The 17,847-nt window shown below is 48.7% G+C and overlaps 1 protein-coding gene across 1 annotated transcript in view; it reads left to right on the top strand.

The window, feature by feature from the left end:
• The first annotated feature begins 432 nt into the window (after positions 1–432).
• The window catches only part of DHCR24 (24-dehydrocholesterol reductase), a 30,234-nt gene continuing 12,819 nt past the window's right edge, over positions 433–17,847 (top strand). Inside the window, exons 1-5 of the mRNA XM_004751613.3 lie at positions 433–776; positions 4,133–4,288; positions 12,755–12,860; positions 13,528–13,646; positions 15,540–15,803. Coding sequence (XP_004751670.1) covers positions 546–776; positions 4,133–4,288; positions 12,755–12,860; positions 13,528–13,646; positions 15,540–15,803 — 876 coding nt within the window. The 5' untranslated portion in view covers positions 433–545. The remainder of the gene's footprint in view (positions 777–4,132; positions 4,289–12,754; positions 12,861–13,527; positions 13,647–15,539; positions 15,804–17,847) is intronic.

The following is a 17,847-nucleotide window of genomic DNA, read 5'->3' as shown; positions in this document are numbered from 1 at the left end:
GTCAGGCCAAGTTTGCACTCTCCCGGGTCGGGTCAGGAGTCCTCCGCCAAGCTGCAGGGTGACTGACCCGGCCCCTGGGGCGCCCCCAGCGCATCCTTTCGGAGTTAACCAACCCAACGCGTGACCGCACGACGCGCCACCCGAGGAGGAGGTGCTGCAGCACGCGGCCCCTCCACTGCGGCCGCCGGCGCCCCCGCAGCCTCCCTAGCCGCAGGGCGCAGTTGACCCCACCAGCGCGCGTGTTCCCCAACCAGCCCTCCCCGCGCGTCGGCGAGGAGAGGGTGGAGCGGCCTGACTCCCGCAGCCAATAAAAGCAGCGGCTTCCTGGTCCGATCCCCGGCGCGGCTCGCCATTGGTCGCGGGCCGGGTCTCGGCCCACCGAACCTTTGCGACCCGAGCCAATCGCGAGGCGGCGAGGCGACCCCCCGACTCCCCGGGAACGGGCGGCGGGCGGCGCGGGCGCAGGCGGGCGGGGAGCGGGTGGCGGTGACAGGCGGCGCGAGCCGGCATCCCCCTCCCCCGCGCGGCGCGCCGCCGGTGCCACCATGGAGCCCGCCGTGTCGCTGGCTGTGTGCGCGCTGCTCTTCCTGCTCTGGGTCCGCGTGAAGGGGCTGGAGTTCGTGCTCATCCACCAGCGCTGGGTGTTCGTGTGCCTCTTCCTCCTGCCGCTCTCGCTTATCTTCGACATCTACTACTACGTGCGCGCCTGGGTGGTGTTCAAGCTCAGCAGCGCGCCTCGGCTGCACGGGCAGCGCGTGCGGGACATCCAGAAGCAGGTGAGCGGCGCCGGGCGGGGCGGGAGCGGCGCGGCGGGACTCGGGCGGCCGTGTGCGCGGGGTGGCGTGCGGCGCTCCGGGAGCCCAGACTTCGCCGAGGCGGCGGCGGCGTTCGAGGGGGTTTGAACTCAGAGCGTGATGATGGGGGCTTCCCGGGGAGGGAACGGAGTGAGCGAAGGCATTCAGGGCACGAAACGTTGCTGGGTGTTTTCGGAGTGTCTACTCTGGGGCACGTGCGGCTTGCCCAGAGGGATATAAAGGATCAGGAGATCGGGGAGGGTGAGCCCTGCACAGGTGGCTGCCTGCGGGCCCAAGCGATCTGGGAGGCGGCAGGGCTTCAGGGAGGTGGCGCAGGCACTAGAGACTGGGAAGTAGGGGAATTGATAGGAGGGAGGTGTGTCAGGTGAAGGGTTGGGTGTGAGCCAAGGCCCAGAGGGCGAAGAGGTTGGAAAGTCCCTTCGGAACTGGGGGTCATGAGTTTAGAGTTGACTCTGTAGCAGCGAGGAGGAGCGCTTGACTCATTTGGAAGGAAGGACTAAAAAGTGAGAAGCTAACCCCGAGCCTGGGTGAAGAGCCTCGCAGCCCTGGGCCCCCGCTCCCCCTCAGTCCTTGAGGAGGCATCCCCATTAACTCCGTACACCCTCCCCCGGGGGCCCCGCCCACAGAGCCTGGGCCCTGCTGCCGCTCACAGTGGGGCCTCCTGTTCCGCTCTCAGGGTTGGCCTGGGGCTTCGGGCTTGGGCATTTCTTGGCTCCCTCTGCCCCTCCTTAGGTTCCTTTTAGGAGTGTCAGGTTGCAAAGGGCTTCTGTTTCCTGCCAAGGCTCTCAGCTCCCGTGTAGCCGCCTCCATGTTCTGTGGGCGCTTTGGTGGGTGCTGCAAGCAAGAGGGGGAAGATGGATGCTGCCGGCCACCCCTAGGAAGGGTGGCTCCAAGGAGGGCTAAGACCTTGGGCTGGTGGCAGAACGCAACGTGTGGAAGTGCTTTTGCACGGGCTGCCCTGGGTTCAGCTGGTCACAGTCACAGCTCCAGAGCCCTGCCTACCCTCCCTCCCCTGCTGCATCCTCTCTCCTAACTCTTTCTACGGGTTGAGATTCTCCCATTTACTTGTGTGTCGTTCCTCCATCCCCCTCCAGTCCAAGCAAGAGCTTCTGGAAGGCAGGGACCGTTGTCTAACTCACCTCTGGCCTCTGGGGTATAGGCCAGAGCAGCCCGGGGACTTTGTACAACATTGCCTCCCAGCCCAAATTCTTGCGGCCCCACATCTTGCTCGGTTCCCATCAGGATCCAGCACGACGGGTAGTTCAGGCTTTAAGGGTTCCACACGGCCTTCATGCGGCCCACCCAGCAGCCTGGAATGCAGCCCCCTCAATCCATTCCCCACACTACTGAGTGGGTAGGGAACCCTTACCTAAACTAAGCCAAACGTTCTCACTGGACGGGAAGATGGACCTGTTTCACGGATGGGAAAAATTGAGGCTGAAGCGGTAGTCCCATGTTCAAGGTGATCCCAGCTAGTAAATGGGGCTGGAACCCAGGTCAGCCTGGTTTTGGAACCTGAATTCTGACCTTTCTCCTTTCCCATCCCTTCCCATTCCACCCAGCAGATTGGGTTCTGTTGTCTCACACCTGGCATGTGCTAATAGCCCCTGACTTGTTATCCTTCTTCTTGGCTCTCCCTGTCTCTCTCTGGCTTGCATGTACTCACAAGAGGGACTTTGTCCAACCTTGCCTCCTGGCCCAAATTCTTGCTCAGTTCCCATCAGGATCCGGTCCAACCGGTGGTTCAGGCTTTAAGGCTTCCATACTGCCTTCACGCGGCCCACCCAACAGCTGGAATGCAGCACCCACAATCCATTTCCCACACCACTGAGGACGTATGAAGCCCTGGGATCGCAGAGACAGGCGAGGGCCGGATGATCATGGAACCTGCCTTCTGGTCCCTTCACAGGAATCTTCCTCAGTCACCCTCCTCTGCTTGTACACCTCTATCCACAGGGCACCCTGGCCTCTGAAGGTTAGGAAAGCTGTCCCCCATGTTGACCTATTTGTCCTGTCAGCTTCAACACATTCTCCTCCACGACTCTTGGTTGCATGTGATAGGAACTCAACTCAGACTGGCCCAAGCAGAGAAGGATTATATTGACTCAGGTCCTAAAAAGCCCAGGTATAAAACTGGCTCAGGTATGATTGGATCCAGGAGCCCCTGTCCCCCATCTCTAGTTTTCCATCTGTCTACCCTCTGTTGGCTTGGCTTTCCTCTGGGTTGACTTCATTCTCAGGGAAACCCATCTCCCCGTGGAAACCCCAGCAGTTTCATCCAACCAGCTCAGCGATCCCAGTAAAAAGAAACTGCCTCTCCTAGAACTGGCCTTATTGTCTTGACTTGGCCCTTAGGCCCATCCTTTATGGCCAGAAGGATGAAATCAGACCTTAGTCATGGGCCCACCTTCTGGGGCAGGAGGAGACTCAGCTTCCCCTGGACCAGAGGAGGATGGGACTATTAGAAGCATATGAAGAGGAGACGGATGGTCAGAGGCCACAGCAACAGATGTCCATCTCTGCAGGAAGGGAACACTTTCTCCTGTGTTCCTGACGGGCTTGGCGTTGTTCCTAGGCCATTTGTTCTCTGCGTTATATGTCCCGGGCACTTACGGTGGAGGTTTTGCAAAAAAGCTCTTCCTTCCATTGGCTTGGTGGGCCTTTCCTGCCCCTTCTATCCCCTTCCAAGAGACATAGGAATTATTAACACATACACATGCTTGGAACAGGGCTTGGCACCTAGGCCCAGTAAGTGGTAACTGTTACTCTGTTCTTGACTATTAACACAAGCCCGTCTGTCTTCCCAGGCCTGGAGTCAGGCAGTCCAGGTTATGAATCCGGGCCCCTCCCTTCACTTGTTGAGTGACCAAGTTCCTTTGCTTCTCAGCTTTCTCCCCTACAGGAGGGGGCTGGCCATCCCCTGCACCTGGGGTTGTTGTGAGAAGTAAAGAGACAGTGTACAGTGGGGGGCACCTAGGAGATAGTTATCTCGGGTAGAGCGCTATCATTACCGCCACAAAGCCTTTCCTGAGCTTCCCAGTTATGTTGTTTACATAAGCACTTTGATCCTGGATTTTCACTTCTTTTCCATCCTGCTCGCTGGTGGGGCAGCCCGTCAGCCCTTCTGTTGGCCTCCCTAGAGGGAAAGGGCTGTGGGTCTTCCACAGGGCCGGCAAGATGCAGGGGCTCACTAAATGTTTGTTGACGTGTGAGGGCATCCCTCCAAGCTCCCTCCCCTTAAAGCTGGGCTGCAGGCTGCCCTGGGGCTCCCCCACCCCACCCCCGGGGCCAGCTAAGCCTCTGTCCCTCCGTTGCAGGTGCGGGAATGGAAGGAGCAGGGCAGCAAGACCTTCATGTGCACGGGACGCCCTGGCTGGCTCACGGTCTCGCTGCGGGTTGGGAAGTACAAGAAGACACACAAAAACATCATGATCAACCTGATGGACATTCTGGAGGTGGACACCAAGAAACAGGTGAGAGGGGCCCAATTCCTGGGCTCTGGGAGCAGGTGGCCACTATCCCTGGCAGGGGTGACTCACAGGGAGACAACTGTAACCAAGAGGACCCCGGGCCTCACAGAAGGCTCTGCCCTCCTTCAAAACCTTATAACTTTGGAAGAGATCAGTCAGAGCCCCATCCCCCAGGTGGGCACACTGGCCTCAGGGAGACTCGTTGGTTGTCAGCAGTTCCCCAGGAAGAAGGGATGGGGAAATCATGGGCAAAGACGAGAGACAAAATGGAACCTATTTATCCCTTCCCAGTAAGGAAGTGTGCTATGGGCTATGGAGGTGACAGGGAGGGTGGGCCTTCTCCCAGGCTGCCTGGGGACCCACTTGTTAATAGCCTTACACATGTGTCTAGTCTTTGGCCTATCCAGTGATTTTTCTTGACACCTGGCACGAGGAAAAAGGAGATGAATTTAAGTCAAGGACAACACAGAGGGATTGTGTCTCTCCTTCCTTCCTTCCTTCCTTCTTCCTTCTACTTAACTTTCCTTCCTCCCTCCCCCTTCTTCTCCCTCCCTCCCCCCACTCCTTCCTACCCCACCTTTATTTCTAACGGAAGACAGCACAATATCCTAATGGTAAGGAGTTATTAGATACGATATATCCGCATGCTGGCATTTTGATGTGAGGCCTTGGCCATGTTGCTTAATGTCCCTGTGTCTTTCCTTTTTATCCAAGCAGCGTTATTGACATACACTTGGTATGCAATTCTGCACAGGTGTCTGGCGGTAATAAACTTTGGCGTATGTCAAAAGTCTGGCAGCTGTGAGGACATGACACCAGCAAGACAGTGAACATACCCGTTGCCCCCAAAAGTTTCCTTGTGGCCCTTGCTAATCCCTGTTGGGCCCCTTCCCTGTCTCTTCCCTGCCGCGCCCACATTCCTAGGTGAATAAGGACCTGCTTTGCATCACTAGTTTTGTATTTAAAGTTTTATGTAAGTGGAGTCATTATGTACCCTTTTTTAATTTTGTCTGGTGTCTTTGACTCAGCATAATTACTCTGAGGAAGCGTGGATCAGAAGTACCTGCTGCCTTACTGAAAGTGATGTTCCGGTTTATGCAGAGATCACAGTTTGTTTATCCATTACCTTAATGATGGACGTTTGGGCTGTTTCCAGTTCAGGGCTGTGACAAGCAAAGGGGCGGGGAGCATTTATGTACGTTCTTTGTATGGACATAGGCTTTTCCCTTTTGGGGGTAAAAAACTGGAAGTGAAGTAGCTAGATCATATGACAGGTGTGCAGTTAACTTTTTAAGAAACTGTTCAGTCGTTTTCCAAAGTGCCTGTAGCATTTTACATTCCCATGGGTGTTCCCATGGCTCCACGTGATCGTAGACTTGGTATGGTCGGTCTTCTTAATTTGAGTCGTTCTAATAGGTGTGTAATGGTAACTCATCGTGGTTTTAACTTCCATTTTTCTAATGACTAATGATGTTGGGCATCTTTTCATGTGCTTATTTGCAACTTGTAGATCTTTTTTTGGTGAAGTACCTGTTGAAATCTTAAGCTAAAATTTTTTCTTGGGTTTGTTTTCTTACTATATTTCTAGAAACAAGTCCTTCATCAGATACACAGTTTGCAAATATTTTCTCCCAGTTTTTGACTTCTCTCTTGAAAACCATAAATTTTTAATTTTGGTGGAGTGCAGTATAGTAATTTCTTCCATAGATCATGTTTGTGATGTCTTCTTTAAGATGTCTTGCCCTAATTCTGTTGTGTTCTTGAAGTATTATGCTTTTCTGTTTTGTGTTTAGGACCATGATCCATTTTGAGTTAATTTTTGCATATGGTATGAAATAGGGGCAACAAAAATTTTTTTGCCTGTAGATTTCCTACTGTCCCCTTTTGTTGAAGAGATAATCTTCTTTACCAAATTGCTTCTGCTCCTCTGTTAAAAATCAGTTGTCCATATCTATAGGTCTATTTCTGGACTCTTTTGTTCTGTTGATGTATTTGCCCACCTGTATGCCGATGCCATACTGTCTTGATTACTGTAGATTCATAAATCCCTAAGAATGAGTTGGAAAGTATTCCTTCCTTTTCATTTTTCTGAAGGAGTTTATATAAAATTGGTTTCATTACTTCCTGCAGTATTTAGCAGAATTACCCAGTGAAACCGTCTGTGCCTGGAGTTTTCTTTGTGAGCAAGTTTTTATTAATTAATTAATTCATTTATAAATTAATTTATAAGTTATAATTAATTAATTTATAAATTAATTTCTTAAATAGCCCTGTGGCTCTTCAGTTGTTTCATCTCAGTGAGCTTTGGCATTTTATGTCTCTACAGGTGTTTGTCTGTTTCAGGTTGTGTAATGAATTGATATTAGGTCATTCATAATATTCCTAGTCTTTTGAATACCTGTAAAGCCCGCAGTGATGTCCCATATTTCATTCCTGATATTGGTTATTTGTGACTACTCTCTTTTCTTCCTGACCAGTCTGGCTAGAGGTTAATCAACTGTACTGATCTTCTCAAAGAAGTAGCTTTGGGTTTCATTGGTTTTTCTCTATTTTTACTTTGTTTATTTTCTATTTCATTGACTTCTGCTTTTATCTTTGTTAATTCCTTTCTTTTACTGATTTGCATTTAATTTACTCTTCTTGGTCTAGTTCTTTAAGTGAAAGCTAAGGTCATTGACTTAGGCCTTTCTTTTTTTCTAATATAGGTGTTTAGTGCTATAAATTTCCCCCTAAGCACTGTTTTTAAAACTATCCCACACATTTTGAACATTTTCGTTTCCATTCAGTTCATAATTCTTTCTGGTTTCCCTTTTGACATTGTTTTCACCCATGGGTTATTTGTTATTCAGTTTCCAAATATTCGGGAATTTTCCAGAGATCTTTCTGTTGCCGATTTCTAATTTAATTCAGTTATTGTTAGAAAACATACTTACTGAGACTTATTTTATGGCCCAGAATATGGTCTGTCTTGGTAAATGTTCCATGTGCATTTTTTAAAAAATGCATATTCTGCTGTTTTGGGATGGTGTGTACTGTAAATGTCCGCTATGGTCAAGGTGGTTGATAATAGATTTTCTCTCTGTTCTGTCAATGATTGAAAGAGGTATTGAGGGGTGTCTGGGTGGCTCGGTCATTAAACATCTGCCTTCCACTCAGGTCATGATCCCAGGGTCCTGAGATCGAGCCCTGCATGAGGCCCCCTACTCCCTGCTCAGCGGGGAGCCAGCTTCTCCCTCTCCTACTCTCCCTGCTTGTGTTCCCTCTCTCACTGTATGTCTCTCTGTCAAATAAATAAGTAAAATATATTAAAAATATATTTTAGGGGCACCTGGGTGGCTCATTGGGTTAAAGCTTCTGCCTTCAGCTCAGGTCATGATCCTAGGGTCCTGGGATCGAGCCCCACATCAGGCTCTCTGCTCAGCGGGGAGCCTGCTTCCTCCTCTCTCTCTCTCTCTCTCTGCCTGCCTCTCTGCCTACTTGTGATCTCTGTCTGTCAAATAAATAAATAAAGTCTTTAAAAAAAAAAAAGACAACAGATTTAAATATATATATGTATATATACATACACACACACATATATATATATACTTTTTTTTTTTTTTTAAGAAAGAGGTATTGAAATCTCTGCCTGTGATTGTGGATTGATTTCTTTTGTAGCGCCATGTGATTTTGCTGCATGTCTTTTGTGGCTCTGTTAAGAGGTATATAAATGTTTAGGATTTTTATGTCCTCTTGATGAATCCCTTTACCATTATGAAATGACTGGTTTCATTCCTAGTTTTCTTCTTCGCTATGAAATCTGCTTTGTCTGATATTATTAATAAAGCCACTCTAGCTATCTTTCGACTAGTGGTGGTATGGTGTACCTTTACATTGTTTCTTGTAGGCAGCATATGCTTAGGTATTGCTTTTTAATACAATCTGACAATCTCTGCCTTTTACTCAAGATGTTAAAACCATTTCCAGGGGCAGCTGGGTGGCTCAGTTGGTTGAGCATCCAGTTCTTGATTTTGGCTCAGGTTCTGATCTCAGGGCCATGAGACCCAGCCCCATGTCGGGCTCCACGCTCAGTGCTGGAGAGTCTCTCCTTCTCTTTCTGCACCCCTGCTCGTGTTCACACTCTCTCTAAAAACAAACAAACAAAAAAAACACACACATTTACATTTAATGTTGTTATCAAAAAAGTTTGGCTCAAATCTGTCACCTTGTTCTGTTTTTCTTGGGCGCCACACCCAGTTGGGAGCCCAGCATGCCAGACCCTGAGATTAAGACCTGAGCAGAGATCAAGAGCTGGATGCTTGGGGCGCCTGGGTGGCTCAGTGGGTTAATCCTCTGCCTTTGGCTCAGGTCATGATCTCAGGGTCCTGGGATCCTGGACCCCACATCGGGCTTTCTGCTTAGCAGAGAGTCTCCTTGTCCCTCCTCCCTTCCTCAAATAAAATCTTTTTTTAAAAAAGGAGTTGGATGCCTAATCAATGGAGCCACCCAGGCACCCCTGCCCTTTGTTTTCTATTTGCCCCTTTGTGCTTTGTTCCCTTTTTCTTTTTTTCTGTCTTCTTTTGGATTACTAAATAATTTTCAAAATCCTATTTTAGCTCTTTGGTGGCTGGTTAGCTGGGACTTTGTTTTGTTCTTTTAGCAGTTGTTTTAGGATTTCTAGTTTGCATTTCACTTATCACAGTCTACCTTCAAGTGGTAGCATCCTATGTCATGTATATTTTAAGAATCTTACATTAATATACTTCCTGTTCTTTCCTCCCGACCTTTGTCCTATTTTTGTCACAGTTTTATATGTTGTAAACCACACAGTGCATTATTATTTGATAGTCCAATATCTTTTAAGGATATATAAATAATTAAAAATCTATGTACTTACCTATGTAGTTACCATTTCTTCATTCTCTTGTGTGGATTTGTATTTCCATCTGGTTTTGTTTTCCTTCTGCCTGAAGGGACTCTTTTGACATTTCTTGTATGGCGATTTTGCTAGGGTTGAATCTTTTAGCTATTAAATGTCTGAAAACATTTATTTTTTTGCCTCCATATCTTTTCCAACTTTTATTTTGAGAGACTACATGTAACATGAAATTTCTCATCTTAACCTTTTCTTTAAAGTAGGCTCCACGCCCAGCATGGGATTTGAACTCATGACCCCGAGATCAAAGTAACATGCTCCAGCAACCGAGCCAGCCAGGCTTCCCAATCATCTTAACCATTTTTAAGTGCACATTTCTTTTTTTTTATTTTTTATTTATTTTTTTTTTATTTTATTTTTTTTTTTTAAGATTATTTATTTATTTATTTGTCAGTGATGGAGAGAGAGCAACAAGCACAGGCAGACAGAGAGGTAGGCAGAGGCAGAGGGAGAAGCAGGCTCCCTGCCAAGCAAGGAGCCCGATGTGGGACTCGATCCCAGGACGCTGGGATCATGACCTGAGCCAAAGGCAGCTGCTTAACCAACTGAGCCACCCAGGCGTCCCTAAGTGCACATTTCTTAAGTGGTATTAAATACATTCACAGTGCTGTGCAGCCTTCCCCACCATCTGTTCCCATAGCTCTTTTCATTTTGTAAAACTGAAACTCCGTATCTATTAAACTATAATTCTCCATTCTCCTCTCTTCCCCATCCTGGGCGACCACCATTACAGATTCTGTCTTTATGATTCTGAACACCCTAAGTATTCTCTAAGTAGAATCCTACAGTATTTGGTTTTTTGTGCCTATCTTACTTTGCTTAATAACTTCAGAGTTCATCCATGTGATAGCATATTACAGAATTTCCTTCCTTTTTAAGGTGAAACAGTATTCCATTGTGTATATGTACCACATTTTGCTTATCCATTCATCTATGGGCAGACATTGAGTTGTTCCCATGTTTTAGCTGTTGTGAATAGTGCTCCTGGGAAGTTGGATGTATGAATACCTTTTCGAGCCCTGCCTTCAGTTCTTTGAGGTATATACGCCCGAGTGGAATTGCTGGACCATGTGGTAGTTCTTTGTGTAATCAATCTTGAGGATCCACCACACCATTTTCCACAGCAGGTGGACCATTTTATACTCCCACCAACAGGACACGGGGGTTTTAATTTCTCCACATCTTCACTTCCACTTGTTATTTTCTGGGTTTTTGTCTGTTTGGATTTTTGATAACCTATCCTAACGCATTTGAGCTTGCCTTCGTTTTTGAGAACTGTGTTCACTGGGTATGAAATTCCAGGTTGACGGGGTTTTCCCCCTGAACTTTAAAGATGCTTCACTGTCTTCTTTCCTGCGTTGTTTCCATAAAGAAGCCTCTCATCCTTATCTTTGTTCCTCTGTATGTAACGTGTCTTCTGTCCCTTTGGCTGCTTCTAAGATTTTATCATTAGTTTTGAGCAATTTTATCATGATGTGCCTTGGTATCATTTTTTTCCTAATTCTTGTGCTTGGGATTCATTATACTTTGCATCGCATTTGGAAAATGTGGGGTCATTATTTCTTCAAGTATTTTTTTGCCCCTTGCTCTCTCTCCTTTGAGGACTGTCGCACACATATGAGACCTCTTGGAATTGTTCCACAGCTCAGATCATGGATAGCCTGTAAAAATTGTAAACATTTTTTTCTTTCTCTGTGTGTCTCCTTTAGGAGAGTTTCAATTGCTATGTGCTTGGGTGCACTGCTCTTTCCTCCTGCAAGGTCGATCCCAGCTAGTGTGTCTTTCATCTCAGACGCTGTTTTTATTTCTGGAAGTTTAATTAGGATCTTTTTACTATCCTTTTTTTTTAGATTTTTATTTATTTAATTGACAGACAGAGATCACAAGTAGGCAGAGAGGCAGGCAGACAGAGAGAGCGGGGAAGCAGGCTCTTTGCTGGGTGGAGAGCCCAATGTGGGGCTCAATCCCAGGACCCTGAGATCATGACCTGAGCTGAAGGCAGAGGCTTTAACCCACTGAGCCACCCAGGCACCCCTCTTTTTACTATCTTAATGATGCTTTTTACTATCTTACTTTAATGTCTCCACTTACCTTTTTGAATATGGGGAATGTAGTCATATAACTATGGGTTTATAATGATTATTTTAATGTTCTTGTTGGCTAATTTTAATATCTCTGTCAAATTTGGGCCTGTTTTATCAAAATAAATTAAAAAAATTTTACCAAAACAGATTGATTTTCCTCCTTGTTAAGAGTCAACTGTTCCTGCCTTGCATTCCTGGGAAACTTTGATTGGATTCTAGACATTGTGAATTTTATCTTGTTGGTGCTGGATATTTTTGTATTCTATAAATCATCTTGAGCTTTGTTCTGGGACACAGCTCTGTTACTGGAAAATAGTCTGATCCTGTTGGGTCTTGATTTTTCAGGTGAGGTCAGAGGAGTGTCTAATCTAGGGGTAGTTATTACCCGTTGCTGAGGCAAAATCATACTCTACCAATTGCCTTGTGAACCAAGAGGTTTTCCAGTCTGGCATGTGAGAATAGATAGTTTTTCCTTCCCTGGGTAAGCCCCTGACCCTGTTCCTTGTGACCCTTCCCCTGGCCTTGGCTTCAGTGTGCACTCCAGCTGGTGTTCCATTGAATGCTCGGTGGGCATCCTTTGCAGTGTTTCAGAGTTCTCTCTGTTCAGGTCTCTCCTCCCCAGTGTTCTGTCCTGCAAACTGTTCACCGTGGTCTGCTGCTGCACTCCTCCCAGAGCCCTCTGGGCTCCCCTGCCTTTCCAAGATCCCTGCACTGCCTGACTCCAGGGAATCAGCCCAGGCGCTCACAGAGCTCCCCTCGTTTGTTTCCTGTCTCTCAGCGGTTATTAACTTCATTGCCTGATGCCCGCTATGTTGAAAACTCTTGTTTCATTTTGTCAGTTTCTTGCTTTCGGGCAGCAAGAGGAATGGAGTCCCTGTTGCTCCGTGTTAGCTAGCAGTGGAAGTCCACGTGTTGGCACATGGAAGTGTCCATTAAAAGCTGTGACTTCCAAGAACATTCCGTGGTAAGGGATATGGTCATGGGGTTAAATTTTATAAAGCAAAGCAGAAAAAAGTATGTATATGTGTGCTTGAATTTATGTGTGTGTGTATGTATGTGTGTGTTATATTACAACATACAAAATAACAATTTAGGCATGGATGGAAAGAGCCTGAACGTAAGGACACTCCAGCATTAACACTGATCGCTAAGATGACAGGAAGAAGTAGGATGATAACTTCATATATGTCAACAATAAGAGAGTATTTCTTCAATAGTCTGGAAGAGACATAAACTAAGTATTAAGTGTAAAGATACTTGAAAGAACAAGGTCAAACACTAGCAGACTCAGCACCAGAAACCGCATTCACTATAATGAAAGGCAGTGTCGTGTTCTAGCAAGAGGCTGCAAGGAGCACATAGGAATCCTGCGTGATCATGTGGGAAGATCTGGGGTTACTCCTCTGAAGAGGCCCCCTGTAGCCCCGGCTGCCTCCCAGTGACCCAGGGTCTCTCTTCTTGTGTCAACAGATTGTCCGTGTGGAGCCCTTGGTGACCATGGGTCAGGTGACTGCCCTGCTGACCTCCATTGGCTGGACACTGCCCGTGTTGCCCGAGCTCGATGACCTCACAGTGGGTGAGGACTCAAGATGGGCTGAGGGTCAGAGCTGAGGCACTAGGGCCCCCTCCTGTCGGTGGGAGGGCCGCCGCTGTTCCCTCTGTGACAGAAGTTACTGTCTCTGCTCACCCATCTCCAAAGATGGCGTAGGCTGCCTGCCTTTCTGACCTCAGGCAGCACCTCTCTGGTGCGAATCTGCATCCAGTGACATATGTCCATTACTCCCATTTCTGCCTTAAGAGACACACAGAGTAAGTCTAGTCTGTCTCTCTTTCCACAGGATTCATGGTCCCCAGTGCCTTTCCTTCTCTAGGGGGAACACTTCCAGTTCCTGGAACTGTTCCCACAGGACACAGCTTCCTGCCCCCCCAACCCCATTTCATCAAGGTCTGTGTTAAGATGAATGCACGCAGGCATTGAGGCAGGTTCTGGCCAGAGGTGAGGGTGTGAGTACCCTTGACATGCTCTCTCACCGGCCCTCCTACCTCAGGGAAGCCACCAGGCTCCTGTCTGAGCGCCTCTTTCCCTCTCTTGCTCTCCAGATCTATAGAGATGGAAATCTGCCCCAAGTGACCGGCCCTGTCACACATTCCTCATGCTGTGAGCAATCCCAGCTCCTTTACCCGACCCCCCCCCCGACCTTGTACCCCATGGCTCTGCCTGGCTAACATGCATATCTCTGCAGGGGGCTTGATCATGGGCACAGGCATCGAGTCATCATCCCACAAATACGGCCTGTTCCAACACATCTGCACGGCCTATGAGCTGGTCCTGGCTGATGGAAGCTTTGTGCGATGCACACCGGTGAGTTCAGAGATAGGGGACAACTCCACCAGCCTGCCTTGGACATCAAGGATCCTGGGGCTGGGGAGGTAGGGACCTTGGGGATGTTTCCTTTCAAACACACCTGTTTGGTTGGGGTCTGTATCCATAATAACACAAAGATTGATACAGCCCCTTATATGTGCTCGGATACTGTTGTAAATGCTTCCTATATGTTAAGCTATTTAATCCTTGAATAACTTTATGAGGTTCTATTATTTTAGAGATAGGAAGTTAAAACACAGAGACGTTAATAAACCTGCCCAAGATCACACAGCTACGAAATCCACATAGCTGGGATTCAAACCCAAATTATTAGGCTTCCAGATCAGTGCCCTTAGACATTTATTACAGCAGTCTGCCTCTCTCGGGCACATCAGGTGTGAGCCACAGAGTTCTATGCCAAGTATTGGGAAATGTAACTCAAAGCAGGAAGAGGGGCTATTTTGGAGAAACAAATGATAATTCTGCTCCCCAAAGGGGGATGCAAACATGTAAGGCATTTTACCCTAATGAGTGGGACAGGATAGAAACAAACTCAGATTTCTGAGCATAGCTAAAGGGCTCCTAAGGAGGGTGGCAGGGACAGAGTCACTCTTTGCAAGAAGATGTTTTAGAGAGCCACCAGGGTGGTTGGTCTCACAGAAGAGAGCCCAGGGCAGGCTTGAGAGCCTGGGTCTCAGACAAGAGAGACCCCCATTCAGGATTCACAGGGATTCAGCACGTTTTCCTAAACCCTTGCCTGGGCCCTGCCTTCTGACCTGTTTATTCCCAGCAGAGAAAGGAGACGACATTCATGTGTGACGTCCCTTCCCTGAGGCCCATTTTCCTCATCTGACAAACGCACTCTCAGGGAGAAAGGAGATGCCAAATGCCCCTAACACAGAGCTGGGCACCTGGCAGTCACCCACTTATTACTCCTCTCCGGCAGTGTGGACGGGCAGGGGGGCCCAGGTGGTCCGCGTCTGCTGTTCCGGAGACTTCTGCCAGCCTGCTGCAGAGCTTCCTGGCTCCAGTCCCCCACCCCCACCCCTACACTCCACTGCAGCCACACCAAGGTGTGCAGCCTGAACAGAAACCACAGCAGACTGTCCTCTTGGGGAAAGGCCAGGGGAGGCTGGACTTTTCCAAAAGGAGCTTTGTTAGACCTACAGAACTTAAATGAGAATGGCCAGATGAAAAGTTGGCTGTCTGTCTCTAAGACAAATAACAGAACAAGAAACGATAAGGTTAGAAACAGATTGTGGAATCAGATGAGGTCTTGCAGGAAGAATGCTGGGTCGGGAGTTAGGTGACCTTGCCTGAGCCTTGGCCTCTCTGTGCAGACTTGTGGGATGCTTAGGGGGAGCCATGTCACCTCTTAGAGCCTCACTTCCTTACTGTTCACGTGGAAATATTAGTGCTCTCCCTGGGCTTAGGGGACAGGGGGAGGATGCCACAGCTAATGAACTGTAAAAGGCTTATAAGTTTTAGTAATGGCCCATCTAATGTCCCCAACTGACCTTGACCCTCAGGAAGCTCTTTTCTTAGCCCAGCCTGGGACCCTTGGCCCTTCATCCCCCGTTTTTGGCTCTTGGGGCAGTGCTGGTCCTAGCCTTTTCCTGGGTGGCCTGGGGTCCGGGGACTGTACCTGGGTGGAGGGGAGAGCCTGCCCTTTCCGTGAGCATCCCTGGTCCAGAGGACAGTTGAAGCTGCAGAGGGAACACAGGCCCAGAAAGTCCTGTTTCTGAAGTTCCTTGCTAGGGTTTACACAAGCCAGTGACAGGGCAGGAAGTAAGCTGGGGCCCTTGGGGTCTCTGCAGCTCTGTTGACTGTGTGTCCCACCGCGGGGCCCAGAGGTGCAGGCTCTCAGCATGTGTTGGCTCTGCTTCCTAGTCAGAGAACTCGGACCTGTTCTACGCCGTGCCGTGGTCCTGTGGGACCCTGGGCTTCCTGGTGGCCGCCGAGATCCGCATCATCCCCGCCAAGAAGTACGTCAGGCTGCGGTTTGAGCCGGTGCGGGGCCTGGAGGCTATCTGCGACAAGTTCACCCAGGAATCCCAGCGGCAGGAGAATCACTTCGTGGAAGGGCTGCTCTATTCCCTGGATGAGGCTGTCATCATGACCGGGGTCATGACAGACGAGGCAGAGCCCAGCAAGGTAGGCCAGGGCGTCTCCAGCCAAGGGCCAAGGCCTGGGGAGGAGGAAGGCCCGGGGGGTGCTGGGGCTGAACCTGATCCCCCACCCTGCCCCTGCCTGGAAGCCATGTTCTTTAAGGTGGTGGGCTCAGTCAGCCCATCCGGGGTTGGGGCCCAGAATCTACAGTCAGAGCTGTCTTAGACGGGGATGGAAGTATCCATTGACTCTGCACTGAAGGTCTGCCAGATAGGTGTGTGCTTCTTAGTGGGTGTAAACTTTGATCCTTGAGGCAACCCCATTTTATAGATGAGGAAACTGAGGCCCTGAGAGGTGCTGTATACTTCCACGAGATGACAGGACCAAGGTTTGCATAATGGATTTGAGGCCTCAGAATCTAGGTGGACACTTCTTTGTTGGGTATAATTTTCAGTAGCAGCTTTTTCCTCTCATGTGAAAGGATTTGTGTTTATGCGGGACTTGGCAAGTATACCTGAGTCAAAGGAGAGAAGACTGTACCGGCAAACATGACCCAAGGCCGGCTCTTGGGTGTATTTATTTCCTCTCTTTTCAGGGCATACGTGGAAGTTTTTAAATGATGAAAGTAGTGTCACAACCTTGAAATACATAAGGGAAAAGTTAAAGTGGGTCCCTTCCCACAGGCTCACCCCCAGAGTAGTCACCTGTAATGGCACATTCCTCAGGGTGTGTGTGTGCACGCGTGGGCACACCCTCTTCTCCCCGTCTCGTGTTGGCCTTTGTATAACTGACCTAACCCGCTGCTTCCTGACAATCATTGATCTTGCCTCAGATGTTTCACTCTTACAAATAAGATTGCATTGAAGATTCTCTGACATCCATCATTGGCCTCTTGGGCAAGCACATCTGTAGGACTGAGTGCAAAAATTGGAATTCCTGTCTTAAGGATCGGAGCATGGTGTGCACCCAAGAGTGACCCCCAAACAGCCCTTCAGAACAGTGGTGCTTCTGCCCATGGCCCGCGACGGCATGGGAGAGTGCGTTTCTCCCACATTCTTGCCAGTGCTGGATACGATCACTCCTTCATTTTTGCCAATCTGATAGGGTTAAAAATAGCATCGTGTTTTCTTTGCGGTTCTCAGGTCACCTTTGAGGTTTGAGCATCTCTTTACATGCTTTTTTTCCATTTGTTTGTCTTCGGCTGTGACCGTCTGTTCAAATTTGCATTTTCCGGTTGAGGGTGGTCCGTGTCTCCCCACAGGTTTACGTGGTCTTCAAAATTGTCAGTAAATGACTGCAGAGCACTGTGTTGAGCGAATGCCCTAGCATTTACGAAACCATGGCTCTGTAGTTGGAAATACAAGTTGCTTCTAGTCTTTCCTTTTTCTTTTCTTTATATTTATAGAGAGACCAAATGGCAAGGTGGAGTCAGAGGGAGAGAGAGAGGGAGAATCTTGAGCAGGCTCCATGCCCAGCACAGAGCCCAGTGCAGGGCTGAATCTCATGACATCAGGATCATGACCTCCGCCAAAACCAAGAGTCGGAAGCTTAACCGACTGAGCCACCCAGGCACCCCGGTCTTTCCTTGTTTTAATTAAGGTGGCCATGGACATCTTTTGCCTATAATTGGAGTAATATCTTAAAGTACGTCAAAGACTAGGTACTCTTAAGGCTCTTGATCTATACCTGTATTCTTAAAACCTTCTACAGTTGTAAAGGACTTGAAAATCGTCTGGTACCGTGCCATCTCTAAATAAGAAAACAAGGCCAGGACGGGGAGGAGACTTCCCTGAGCACTCAACGGCTAGCAGGGGACAGGTCTGTGACCCCTAGGTCAGTGTTAGTTCCCTGGCACATCACCTTCTATAACCCAGCTGCGGTCACAGGCACTGACTGAGGACCTGTCCTGGTGGGGCACTGTGGTGGGGGCTGGAGGGTGGGGATCCTGGAGCGGGAACAGAAACACTGGACATGGATACAGAGCTCCTGTGCCGAGTCACACCCCAGGCCCTGGCTCTGCCTGACCCAGGCTGAGACGTCAGTGCGGGTCACCTAGCACCTGGTTGCCTGGGAAGGACATCTAGTATAG

This window comes from Mustela putorius, unplaced genomic scaffold (assembly GCF_011764305.1).
Source record: "Mustela putorius furo isolate JIRA1106 unplaced genomic scaffold, ASM1176430v1.1 tig00003853_pilon_pilon_pilon, whole genome shotgun sequence".
Lineage (NCBI taxonomy): Eukaryota > Metazoa > Chordata > Mammalia > Carnivora > Mustelidae > Mustela > Mustela putorius.
The sequence above is the reverse complement of the archived record's forward strand: the minus strand, read 5'-3'. Positions and strand labels throughout refer to the sequence as shown.